General features: G+C 44.9%; 1 protein-coding gene across 5 annotated transcripts in view; it reads left to right on the top strand.

Annotated features, from left to right (window-relative positions):
- The window catches only part of RNFT2 (ring finger protein, transmembrane 2), a 70,771-nt gene that overhangs the window by 20,625 nt on the left and 36,600 nt on the right, over positions 1 to 13,546 (top strand). The window contains exon 8 of one of the 5 annotated variants that reach the window (XR_014826161.1): positions 2,183 to 2,225. The exons of 2 other annotated variants lie outside the window; for them this stretch is intronic. Coding sequence is in view for 2 of the 3 variants with exons in the window: in XM_084994202.1 (XP_084850328.1) it covers positions 1,204 to 1,281 (78 nt within the window). In the remaining variant the exon portion in view is untranslated. Of the gene's footprint in view, positions 1 to 1,203; positions 1,675 to 2,182; positions 2,226 to 13,546 lie in introns of those variants that run through there. 2 more of the 5 variants (XM_084994203.1, XM_084994202.1) reach the window with 2 other exon arrangements.

The following is a 13,546-nucleotide window of genomic DNA, read 5'->3' as shown; positions in this document are numbered from 1 at the left end:
TTTCTTTTTTTTCTTTTTCTTTTTTTTTTTTTTTTGTCTTTTTGCTATTTCTTGGGCTGCTCCAGCGGCATATGGAGGTTCCCAGGCCAGGGGTTGAATTGGAGCTGTAGCCACCAGCCTACGCCAGAGCCACAGCAACGTGGGATCCGAGCCATGTCTGCGACCTACACCATGCCGGATCCTTAACCCACTGAGCAAGGGCTGGGACCGAACCCGCAACCTCATCGTTCCTAGTCAGATTCGTTAACCACTGCGCCACAACGGGAACTCCCATCCTTGGATTTTCTATGCAAGATTGGTTGAATCCACAGATGAGGAACCTGCAGATACAGAGGGCCCACTGTTTATGTTTCCTGTGGCTGCTATAACAAATAACCCTATGCCTGGGGCTGAAAACAACAGAAATTTGCTTTCACTGTCCTATAGGTCAGAAGTCCAATATCGGTGTCATCAGGTGTGTGCGTGTAGAGGGGGTGGGTACAAGATGTTAGGGGATGATTCCTCCTTGCCTCTTCCGTCCTCCTGTGGCTGCTGGCATCCCATAGCTTGTGGCAGCCTCACTGCAGTTTCTGCCTCTGTGGCCATGTGGCCTCGGTTGTGTATGACATCTCCCTCCACCTGTCTCTTGTAAAGATACATATGACTGCATTTGGGGCCCACCCAGACAATCCAGGATACTCCCCCGTGCCAGGATCCTTAATTTAAATGTGTCCTCAAAGACCCTTTGTACCAGATAAGATCACATTTACAGGTTCCAGGGATTGGGACCTAGTCTCTTTGGGTGGCCATCTTTGCATTTACTCTGTACTGAGGCTAGAGGAGGGGTAAGATGTTTTGTACAAAATGCCAAGCTCTTCAGTTATAGATTCAGAATGTACTTCTTTCAACTCCCAAGGCCACGGCCATGTCAGGAGATCATCTGCCTGGCACTGAATGGAGCAAACTCCTGGGCCATTCCCAGCCTGGCCCCTTTCTAGCCACAGGGCCTTGGGTTAGTTGTTACATGTACCCGAACATATTTTTTCCTGTAGAAAATTGAGATGTGAACAAAATTCTGCTTGAGGTGCTGCCAATATGAAAAGACTTAATGTATGTGGATGAAATGAAGGATGGGTGGGCCATTGCCTAGAGAGGAAGCTTTGCAGCCCAACTACCTATCTGAAATTTACTCTTCCTTTCACTCTCTCCTGTCCCTTTCCCTAGGTTCTCTGTTCTTCAGCCAGACCCCACTCCTTTCATTTCTTTCCACACACCATCTATTCCCAATCTGACATGTGGTAGATGGTCTTATCCCATTTTCTGGATGAGAAAACGGAGGCACTGAGATGCAAGTAATGAACCCATAGAGCTTCCAGAGTCAGCTCTGTGCTGCCCTGTCTCCTACTCACTGATCCTTTTACCTCAATGACCCTTTTCCTTTCTTGGTTCTTAACCAACTCATGCTTCTCTTGCAGATCACAGCCTCTTAGGAACCTTCCCTGCTCCTTCCACCAAGGGATGGGGCCCCCACTGGGGACTCTCACATCACCCTGTACCCCCCGATTCCAACACTCACCACCCTGATTGTAATTGCATGTTTAATTGTCTGCCTCCTCTGCTCGACTCTAACCTCTGTGACAGCAGGAAATGAATGCATCTGGTTTCTTTGTTGATGGATCACCAGCATCTGATATGCATTCAGAAGTGTTCATTGTATGTATGTACATAGGTTTGGGTGGGAGGATGGATGGGTGAATGGATACATGGGTAGATGGATGAATTGGATGACTAGGTGGGAAGATTGGTGGCTATGTGGATAGATGGGTAGTCAAGTGATTGTATGTATGGATGGATATTTAGACAGATGGTGGAAGGATATTTGGATGGATGGATGGATATTTAGATCAATGATAGATGGATATTTGAATAGATAGATAGATGGATATTTAGTTGGATGCATGGATATTTAGAAGGATGGACAGGAATTCCCATCATGGCTCAGCAGTTAAAGAATCCAACTAGCACCCATGAGGACAAGGGTTTGATCCCTGGCCTCACTCAGTGGGTTAAGGATCCAGCATTGCCGTGAGCTGTGGTGTAGGTCACAGACGCGGCTCGGAGGCTGCGTTGCTGTGGCGTAGGCCGGCGGCTACAGCTCCGATTCAACCCCTACCCTGGGAACCTCCATATGCCGCCGGAGCAGCCTAGAAAAAGGCAAAAATAAATAATAAACAAACAAACAAAAAGAAGAATGGACAGACAGACAGGTGGGTAGATGGATGAGTGAGTGGACGAGTTGATAGTCTCTCATCACCTCCTCTTGTAGCAGCAGTGAAAGTTTAGGTTCCATTGTCAGCTCAGCTCCAGCATCCGTATTTCGTAGGTATCCAGACACCTCTGTCATGAAGACACCAAAATCCGCAAAGCAAAGTAGTACTCACTTCACTGTGCTAGAAAAGAATGTGTAGGGACCTTCAAAGAAATCTGGTGCCAAGTCAATAGTAATAAATACAACTTAACATTGCTGAGCAATTACCAGGAGGCAGGCAGTATGTTAAGCAATGCCATTTGTCCAAGAAATAATTGCTAAATGCCAGCTATATGTCAGGCACTGTTCTAGGCACTGGGGATACATCAGTGAAGAAAGTAAACAAAAATCAGTGTACTTATGGAGTATATAGCCTACTGAAGACACTGCCTTGTTTACTCTTAACAAGACTGTAAACATTGTTGATCTCTTTGCACAGAACAGAAACTGGGTTAAATAACTTGCCAAAGCTCATAAACCTCAGAGTAACAGTGCTGATGGCAAAAGGAGCAGCTAAGGTAGGTTCAGCCCTTCCTATGAGCCAGGCACTGTTCTAACTCCTTTCCTTCCAATGTCTGTCTTACAAGACAAGTGCTATTGTCCTATGGGGTTTTTTTAAGCTGAGGTAACATTCACGTAACAGAAAATTAATTGGTAATCATTTTGTAAGTCTGCAATTCAGCGGCATTCAGTACCTTTACAGGTTGTGCAACCATCCCCTCTGTCTGATTTTAAGACACTTTCATCACCCCAAAAGGAAACCCTGTACCCATTTAGTCACCACTCCCACTTCCCTCTGGCAACCACCAATTTGCTTTCCATCTCTATGGATCTACATACTCTGGGCACTTAATATAAATGGAGTCATACATTGTATGACCTTTTGTGTTTCCTTCTTTCACTGAGCATTGTGTTTTCAAGGTTTGTCCACATTGTAGCAGGTGTCAGCCCTTCATCCTTTTTATGGCTCAGTAATATTCCATTGTGTGAACAGACCACCCTTTGTTTATCCATTCATCCATCGATGGACATTGGGTTTCTTTCCCCTTTTGGCTTCTGGGAATAGTGGTGCTTTGAACATTCATGTACAGGTATCTGAACACAGTTTTTCTGGGTAAATACTTAGGAATGGAATTGCTGGATGATATGGTCATTCTATGTCTAACTTTTTGAAGAACTGCCAAACTATTTCCCCCAGCAGCTCCACCATTTTACATTCCCAGCAGGTGCTGTTTTTCACCCCTGTTTTCCAGAGGGAAAAACAAACACAGTGAGAGGTTAAGAATTAGCCCAAGGAGTTCCCATGGTGGCACAGTGGTTAACAAATCCGACTAGGAACCATGAGGTTGCAGGTTCAATCCCTGGCCTCGCTCAGTGGGTTAAGGACCCGGCATTGCCGTGAGCTGTGGTGTAGGTCACAGACGCTGCTTGGATCCTGCGTTGCTGTGGCTCTGGCGTAGGCCAGCAGCTACAGCTCCGATTCGACCCCTAGCCTTGGAACCTCCATATGCTATGAGAGCGGCCCAAGAAATAGCAAAAAGACAAAAAAAAAAAAAAAGTAGCCCAAGGTCACACAGTGTATAAGTGGCTGATCGGGGATTTGAACTCAGGCAGTCTGACTCCAGAACCTCTGCTCATTACTAGCCCACACCCCCTCCCATGGGATTTGCTTGGGAAATTCCTCAGAGTTGACTGAGGAGCAGAGTCCCCATACCCCATCTGTATGAAATTCCCCCAAGTTCAGGCAGTGGCTACCTCACTTCCTTCTCACTTGGATGGGCACTCCTGGGGGCAAGGGGGTGGGGATGGGATGCACATCCCTTCCCTGCACCACCGAGGTGTGGGCGACAGTTATTAATGCCTCCCTGGCAACCGTCCAGCTCCCCTTTTCTGATTATTATTATTTTATTCGGTGAGATTAATGTGCTAGGTCAGAGCATAATCCAGCCTGTAAAAAGTGATGTGAATAGTCTCCTCAAGATAAATTGCAGGCTTGGAAAAGGTTCACAGCCTTTCCTTGCCTGTCTGAGTGCTCTCCCGAAGCCTCATCAATCCTTGTCTGGGTGGAAGAAAAGGACGGATCTTCATTTGCAGCTGGTGGGGGGAGGGGGGAGGAGCACATCTGTCAGGGACCCCTAATGGCTCACAGCACAGATGCTCTTTCCTGTGCCTCCATGCCATCCACTGAGAGTGTGGGTTGCTCTTTAATATTATAATCATGATATTGGAAGGGCCTCTGGTACTTGGGTTGCTGGATGACCCCACAGTCCTTCATATGTGAGGCTGAGTGAGCCATTAATTCCCATGTGCCTCCAGACACCAGAGAGTCTGTCCAGGATCTTCTACACCTGTGCCTCCCAGGGCAGCCATACTCATTGGTTGGCCAAGAAGCTGGTGGGGTAACAGTGGCAAACCCCAATCTCTAACCTTAGCCCCAAACTATCACACTGGCTGGGTGTCTAGAGTGGCCACTCGTCATCTTAAATCCAGATAACTTACACCATCCATCCATCTTGGTCCTGCCTGGTCAGGCTCCTACCCACCTCTCCAATTCATAACCCACCACCCTGTCCTCTCCCTTGCTCACTCTGGACCAACCTTCTTTCTCTGGGGTTTTTTTTGTTTGTTTGTTTGTTTGTTTGCCTTTTCTAGGGCCGCTCCCTCGGCATATGGAGGTTCCCAGTCTAGGGGTCGAATGGGAGCTGTAGCCGCCAGCCTACGCCAGAGCCGCAGCAACGCAGGATCCAAGCCGTGTCTGCAACCTACACCACAGCTCATGGCAACGCCGGGTCCTTAACCCACTGAGCAAGGCTAGGGATTGAACCTGCAACCTCATGGTTCCTAGTTGGATTCATTAACCACTGCACCACAACGGGAACTCCCCTTTTCTGGCTGTTTGCACTTAACCATTCCCTCCACCTGGGGAGGTTTTTCTATATATTCCCATGGCTGTCCCCTTCCCATGATTCAAGTGTCACTCCAGGGTCACTTCCTCTGAGACTCTGTCACTTCTCTGACCACCCTGTTCAGAGTAGGGGGTCCCCAAGCTGCATTATCCCATCACCATTTTATTCCCCTCCTAGTGTGTACCAGTATCTGAAATGACCAGATTGTTTTGTGTTAATTTTCTATCCCCCTACTCGAGTGTAAACTCATGAGAACAAGGACCATTAGGTCTGTCTTGACACACAGGAAATGAACCATAGATATTATGGTGCATGAAGCTGCATGAGCTGCTTCATGTTAGTTATCTTTTCGGGTGTTAAAATGAGGCCTGCTGCTGCCCCGCCATGTAGAGTTTTCCTGGGCTACATCCCCTTTCTCTCCTTCATCCCGAAGATGTTACTTGGGACTTATCTGCTTACAGAGGCAATCCAGGACCCTGAGAATATAAAAATGAGTAAGAGGAGTTACTGCTGTGGCTCGTCGGAAAGAAATCCAGTTAGTATCCTTGAGAACGCAGGTTTGATCCCTGGCCTCACTCAGTGGGTTAAGGGTCTGGCGTTGTGAGCTGTAGTTTAGGACGCAAATGCGGCTCCGATCTAGCATTGCTTTGGTTTAGGCCAGCAGCTACAGCTCCAATTAGACCCCTGTCCTGGGATCTTCCAAATGCCATGGGTGCGGCCCTAAAAAGCAAAGAAAAAGTTTTTAAAAAAGAAAAAATTAAAATGAGAAAGATGCCCTTCTCATCTTCGTGCACTCTTTAATTCTCTGTGAGTAAAACTTGTTTTTGTGTTAATCTAACCTGAACCTGGTTAAGAAACCAAATCTTGTCCTAGAAAAATATACATCACACCCTCCACCTCCTAGCATTAATAGTAGTAATGATTTAAAACTCAGTTTGTCCACATTGCTCCTTCCTTTTGTTAAAATGAAATACTGTTAGCCTAGGCTTCCAGAACTGCACTGTCCAGGATGGCAGCCACAAGCTGCAGGTGACCACTTACCTTTAAATTAGTTAAATTTAAAATTCAGTCCCTCAGTTGCATTAGCCATGTTTCCACTGATTGGTAGCCACACGCAGCCAGGGGCTGCTGTGTTGGAGAAAACAGATATAAAACATTTCCATCATCTTAGAATGTTCCATGGACAGTGCTTAGAATGTTCCTAGGACAGGGTTTCTTCAACCTCTCACTGACATGGGTAGCAGGCAGCTGCCATCCTGCCCTTTTCCCAGCTGAAGAAATATAAAGGCAGGTATTTCTCTAAAAACTTTCTAGGGGGTCGCTAGTAAACACCGCACAGCAAGAAGGACACTGGCCTTGAGTCAGCAAAACCAGGTTCAACTCCTGTTTTCTGGACTTACTACCTATGTGACCTTGGACAGGTGACCTCATTCTATGGAGCCCTCAGCTTCTTCATCACTGAAATAGTCATTTTTATCCCCTTAAGGTTATCAGAAAGTAGACAGGCGGGTACCCAGTTGCTGGGTGGTTACTAGGACTAGCTGTGTCAGAAGCAAGGGAAAGCTTAGCTGAACTGTTCCTCTCCAAAGAACAAAGCAGTTGACCAACTTCCTGTCTTTTCCCGTAAGCACAGGAAGGAGGAAGCCCTTCCCGTGTCCAAAATCATCTTAACTGACCTCTGGTATAGTGTGCATAGCCAGCCCCTGGACAAGAGTTTCCACAGGGGAGATTCCACGAGCTTTCCATGCAATGGTTTGTCTCTAAGTTGAGGGGAGAGCAGACAAAAGTAAGAAAGGTGGTTTCATTGGACGCAAGAGCCAAGAGAATTCATGACGCTTTTGGTGTCATTAAAATCCCTCTATTTCTGGGCCCTGAACCCAGCACTCCAGCTCTCAAGTGGTTTCCCATTGATGGAGTCATCTTCCCTCAAGATGAATGGGGGTCAGTCATTCCCCTCGTTCCCCTCCTGCACCAACATGGGTCTTCACCAGGGCAGGCCTGGGTTTCCTAGGCCTCAGCTGTGGTTCTCGCACTACATCATTTTATATATAAATGTGCAGAACTTCCAGAAGAGCCAGCTATGCTTGTCCCCACTTCCCACACAGCAGGGTGGGAAGGGGTCAAAGCAGTGAATCCCAACTAAGGGGACATCTGGCCATTTCTGGAGACATTTTCGATTGTCATAAAGGGGTGGGGGGTTGCTCTTGGTATTTATTGGGTAGAGACTAGGCATGCTGCTGAACATCCTACAGTGCACAGGACAGCCTCCTGAGACCAAGAATTATCAGTCCCAAATGTCAATACTGCCAAGCTTGAGAAACCCTGGATTAAGTGTTTGTTTTATGAGCTGAATTGTGTCTTCCACCTCTCCACCCCCAAAATTCATGTGTTGAAGTCCTAACCCCCCCTCCCCAAAACGTCAGAATGTGACTGTATTTGGAAAAAGCCTTTAAACAGGTAATTAAGTTAACATGAAGTCATTAGGGTGGGCCCTAATCTAATAGGACCAGTGTCCTTGTAAAAAGGAAATTAGGATACAGACACACGCAGGGAAGACCACGTAAAGAGCCGGGGAGAAGATAGCCATCTATGAGCCAAGGAGAGAGGCATGTAGCAGATACTTCCCTCGGGGCTCTCAGAAGGAACCAACCCTGCTTCTACCCTGATCCCAGACTTCTGGTCTCCAGAACTGTAAGAAAATAAATTTCTGTTATTATAAATACCCAGTCTGTGGTATTTGTTATGGCAGCCCTAGCAAACTAATATACGTATAGATCAGTTTATCTACATTTCTGAACCCTTTTGAGAGCATTTTTTTCATCCATTCACGTCTCCCAACTTTCTCCCATTCCTCTAATTACTGAGGATACTTCGCGGGTTTTTTGTGTGTTTCTTTTTGTTTTTTTGTTTTTTTTTTTTTTCTTTTTAGGGCCACACTTGTGGCATATGAGACTTCCCAGGCTAGGGGTCGAATCAGAGCTGCATGTGCCAGCCTACGCCACAATTGCAGCAACGCCAGATCCTTAACCCACTGAACGAAGCTAGGGATCAAGCCTGCATCCTCGTGGATATTACTCAGGTTCTTAAACCACTGACCCACATGGAAACCCTAGAGGATACTTCATTTTTTAGTACGTTGTCTAATCACAGTGTTCAGAAGTCAAAACACCGAAAACAGTATATGATGAAAAGGCTCTTTCCCTCTACTGCCCTCAGATACCCATTTTCCCTCCTGGGAAATAATCCTGTGGTCCCTGAGTCTTTTCACAGTTACTGTGTACATGTACAAGCAGACACATGTATATACTCTTCCTATTCTTTATATAGTCAAATAGTAATATTCTATACATAGCACCTACCTTGCTTTTTTTTTTTTTTAACTCAACCATCTCTGTTGGAGATTGTTGCAGACAAATACACATGGAAAACACAGCATAATGGTTAAAAACCAGACTGCCTGAAGTCAACTCCCATTGATAAACCCTTTGCCATTTTCTAGCTGCGTCATCCTGCAGGTTCCTTCATCCCTGCATGCTTTCACTTCCTCATCTATAAAGTGAGAACATAATAGTACCTGCCCGTTTTTAATCTTCAATTACTTCCTAACAAATGACTACCAACTCGCTATCTAAAAAACATACCCGTTTATTAGTTCACAGTTCTGTAGGTCAGAACCCAGATGGGCTCGACTGTGTTCTCCATGTAGGGTCACATAAGGTCAAAATCAGTTTGTTGGCCACGCTGGGCTTCTGTCAGAGGTTCTGGAGGAGAATCAACTTAAAGGCTTATTCAGGTTGTTGGCAGAATTCAGTTCTCTGTGCTCGTAGGTCTGAGATTCCCCATTTTCTCACTGGCTGTTGGCCTGGGATCACTCTCAGCTCCCATAACCACACTCTGATCCTTTCACATGGCCTCCTTGGTTGGAGATTAGATTAGACCCACAGGATAATCACCCTTCTGATGAGCTCAGAGTCCACTGATTAGCAACCTTAAGTACATCTGCAGAATCTCCTTTGCTGTATAATATAACTTTCATCATATTCCCAGTCTTAGGGATTAAGGAGGGATATTGGGGGGCAGGGTTCACCACATACTACCTCAAAGAGTATTGACAAGGATTTGATTGCAGATTTTACAGCATTGCCATAGGTGAAAGTTAACTTTTTTTAAAGCAGCTGGATTTTTGTATTGTGGAAACTGTTTAGATTTATTAGGGTTTTTTTTTAAAGGGATTCCTCTAAGGACACTTTGGACAGTTATGAGGTGTTCAGCTCCCTTTGATCCATTGATTCTGTGGTTCTCTAGGACTCAGGTTAGATGTCACCTCCCCTCAGTCCCCTTAAGGCAGTGTCATTTCTCTTCAGCCAACTATCTCCCAGCACTTACCACACTGCTTTGTAATTACCTGGGCCAGTGTCTCCTCTGCTGCACCGTAAATTCCAAGAGGCAGAAGTATATGTCTGTTTCATTCACTGATGCTGCCACTTCTTTTTTTTTTTTTTTTTTTTAAAAAACCCTTACAAGGATTCTGTGCAGGTGATAGTCAGGTTCACCAAACCCATTTTACAGATAAAACAAGGATCATGGAGGCTAAACAATTTGTCAAGGGTCACTGCGCTTGTAGGCTGTAAGGCTAGCACTCAAACCTAGCTCTTTTGACTTATGATGTAACAATAAGAACATCAGCTAATGTTTCTCAAGTTTTCTTCCTGCTTGTTTATACCTCCGCTATGCAGAGTGTTTTATTTGGTCCTGTCAACAATACTAGGAGATGGGCACTGTTTTTATTCAAATTTACAGATGAGAAAACTATGGTTCAGAGTAACCTGGGAAAGTCACCCAGCTGATGAGCAGTGTAACTAGGGTGCAAGCCCAACGGGTACTCTGTAGCTGTTCTTGAAGCTATTGATCATTTTTTCATCTCATTTCACTGAAACAGAACAGAAAGGCAGCAACAATAATGTGTATCATTAGCAATACAAATAGCTGATATTACTTAATGTGTAGTGTGCTTTATGCTTTTAAAAAAACTTAACTCCATCTCTGTAATTCCAAGATTAGAGCATGTAGACAAGAAAGACAAACAAGAAATTATCTTTTTCTGGAGGCAGTGTGGAGTCATGAAAAGAACATGGACTCTGAAATTAAACTTAGATTCAAATTCTGGCTCCACCACCTTCTGCCTCTTAAGATCCCGATTAACCTCACTGAGCCTCAGTATCCTCATCTTTAAAATAGGAATATCAGGACTTAACCTCATAATCCTGTTATGAGGATTAAGATAACAGAGGTCAAGTGATGACTGGTTATTGTTATTCTAAAGAAAGTAAAGAGCATTCCCAGTTTTCCATTTAGTTTACAGTGAGCAAGAAAGTCAGAAGCCAACCAAAATCAAGTGGAACAAAATACCTTTACTAAACTGTGATTCTGAGGCTTTAGGGAGATGTTAATAGGCATTTTATTAAAAGGCGTTCCTTGGTCAGATGACTTTGGGAAATGTTTTAAACATTATCCTCCACTTGCACACAGTAAATGCTCTGAGAAGTCCTGCAGCCAAAAAAATGCTTTCACTTTGTTTTCCCTGATTTGTCCAACTTACTAACCATGGAACCGTTGTATTTAGGAGCGCAGTACACTGCAAAACTTAGATCAGAGATTGGCAAACTACAGCCTGTGGACTTAGTGCTTGTTCTTGTAAATAAAGCTTTCTTGGACCATACTCATGCTTATTCATATATTTTCTCTGGCTGCTTTCATGCTACAATGGTAGGGCTGAGTAGTGATGACAGAATCTCTCTGGCCCACAAAACCTAACACATTTACTTTCTGGCCCTGTAAGAAAAATTTTGCTAATCCTGGTGAGGAGTTTGAATTCATTTGCATGACCATTTCTAGTTTGGCCTTTGCAGGAAAGTTTTATCTAAGTGAGGGACTCAGTATTTTGGAGCACATAGGCACTTTGGGAAATAGAAGACCCCAAGGAGTGAAATATGGCCAAAAGTCTGTGCTGGAAACCATCAAAAGTGAGTTTGCCCAGATGTCAGTTTTGAGGACGTGACTATTTAAAATCACCAGGCTAATTTTAGTTTTATCCTAAGGCAGCAGGTGGTCACATTCAACCCTAGGATTTGTTCTTTCTTTGCTCTGCTTAACGTTTATATCCCATGTGCCCACTAATACCTAGAGCAGTGCTGAAGCCAGCAATGGCAAACTTTCTAGGAGCTGTCATTTGCCTGCCTGTGCCCATGTCAGGCATCACTAATCAATCATGGCCCTGATCTACCCAGATTCTGCTTTCTTTTTTTTTTTTTTTTTTTTTTTTTTTTTGTCTTTTTGCTGTTTCTTTGGGCTGCACCCGTGGCATATGGAGGTTCCCAGGCTAGGGGTCCAATCGGAGCTGTAGCCACCGGCCTACGCCAGAGCCACAGCAATGCGGGATCCGAGCCGCGTCTGCAACCTACACCACAGCTCACGGCAACACTGGATCCCTAACCCACTGAGCAAGGGCAGGGACCGAACCCGCAACCTCTTGGTTCCTAGTCGGATTCGTTAACCACTGCGCCACAACGGGAACTCCAGATTCTGCTTTCTTAATGCAGCAGTCAAGGTAGCCTCTACCAATCAATGTCAGCACAATAGATGAAGCCTAAGCCTTTACATTCATTTCTTTTCTGTTAAAGAAAGTGGAACATTCTGACATCTGCAGAGCTCTGTGACTTCTCAACTGTATAGATTAAGCCCTCCAAGATTATTGAAGATAATCTACTTAAAGTCAACTGATTGTAGATGTTTCCCAGATTTACCTTTACAGCAACATCTAGGTCTGTGTTTGATTGCATAACTGGAAACTGTTGCCTAAATTGAAACATAAAACAAACCATCACAATCCACCATTAAACAAGATAGTGACTTTGAGGCTGAGGCAGATGCTTTATTGTGTCAAGGAAGTATCCATAAAGTCCCATTTATTGAAATTTTCAAAGTAATAAATGGTTGCTGAATTTGATCAAAAGTCATTGATCTTTCTCCTTAGATCTGTTAATATAAAGAACTGCATTATTAGGTTTCCTATTAAGCCTTATGTTCTTAGAACAAACCCTGCATGATCATGATGTATTATCTTTTTGATATGCTCCTGGACTCTGCATGCTACCATTTTCCCTAGGAATTTTGCATCAGCTGTCATAAGAGTTCCCCTACCTTCATAGGTGACTTCCTGGAAATTGCTCCTATTACTTTTACTTAAAATCTCATTGGCTGCCGCTCAGTCACAATTGCTACATGTACCCTTCTTACAGCTGGGTACCAGTGGACCTAAGTAAAAATCAATATTCTTATTTTGAAAGCGGAAGGGGAGAATGGATGTTGAGAGGCATCAGCACTCTCTGTCCCAGGATGATTATTCCTGGTTTGTAGATGAGGGAGCCAAGGCTCAGCAAGGTGTGTTCACTTACTCAGAGTCACACAGAAAGTCTGTGGCAGAGCTATGACTTAAGGCTAAGTCTTCAGATGCCAAGGGAGATGGCCTAGGGACCAACAATAGTAGCATAATCAATATTCTATGATAATATAATAATAACAGATAGCTAATGTGCCTAGTGCTGTTCTAAATGCTTCATAGACATGAATTAATTTGATCATGACAACAACCCTGTGAGGTAGATGCTTATTACCCCAACTTGCAGATGAGGAAGTTGAGGCACAGAAAGGGTAAATAATTTGTCAAGGGCACATAGCTGGTAAGTGGCAGGGCTGGGGTTTGAACTCAGGCAGCTTAGTTCCAGAACCTCTCAACTTTTTTTTTTTCTTTTTTTAACAGCCACACCCATGGCATATGGGAGTTCCCAGCCTAGGGGGTCATATCAGAGCTGCAGCTGCCTGCCTACACCACAGTCACAGCAACACCAGATCCAAGCCACATCTGCAACCCACATGGCAGCTTGCAGCAACGCTGGATCCTTAACCCACTTAGTGAGACCAGGGATCAAACCTCCATCCTCATGGACACTATGTCAGTTTCTTAACATGATGAGCCCCAATGGGAACTCCCAGAAGCCCCCAACTCTTAACCACTACCCCGTCCTCTCTTCCCTGTCCATCTCTTCTCCCCACCCCTGCCCTCCTGACTCAGTTACTGAGCACAAATGGTGGCAACAGCATGCTTTGTGCGTAAGACACAGCTAGAATCACTCCCCAATCCAGGCGCTGCGGGCCCCCCCCTTCTCCCAGCCCCTCTGGTCTGCAGTCTCCTCTCCAGCTGCCCTACTCCCACTTCTGTCTAAGAGGCCTGCACATCATTTTTTGTTGTTGTGCTTGTTTTGTTTTGTTTTCTTCCCTTCCCTGCGTTTCCTGG

The sequence above is a fragment of the Sus scrofa genome, chromosome 14 (assembly GCF_054392235.1).
Source record: "Sus scrofa isolate SSC_HxYL_T2T_F1_AM1 chromosome 14, Sscrofa_HxYL_maternal_Yorkshire_Landrace_v2.0, whole genome shotgun sequence".
In the NCBI taxonomy this organism is placed as follows: Eukaryota; Metazoa; Chordata; class Mammalia; order Artiodactyla; family Suidae; genus Sus; species Sus scrofa.
The sequence above is the reverse complement of the archived record's forward strand: the minus strand, read 5'-3'. Positions and strand labels throughout refer to the sequence as shown.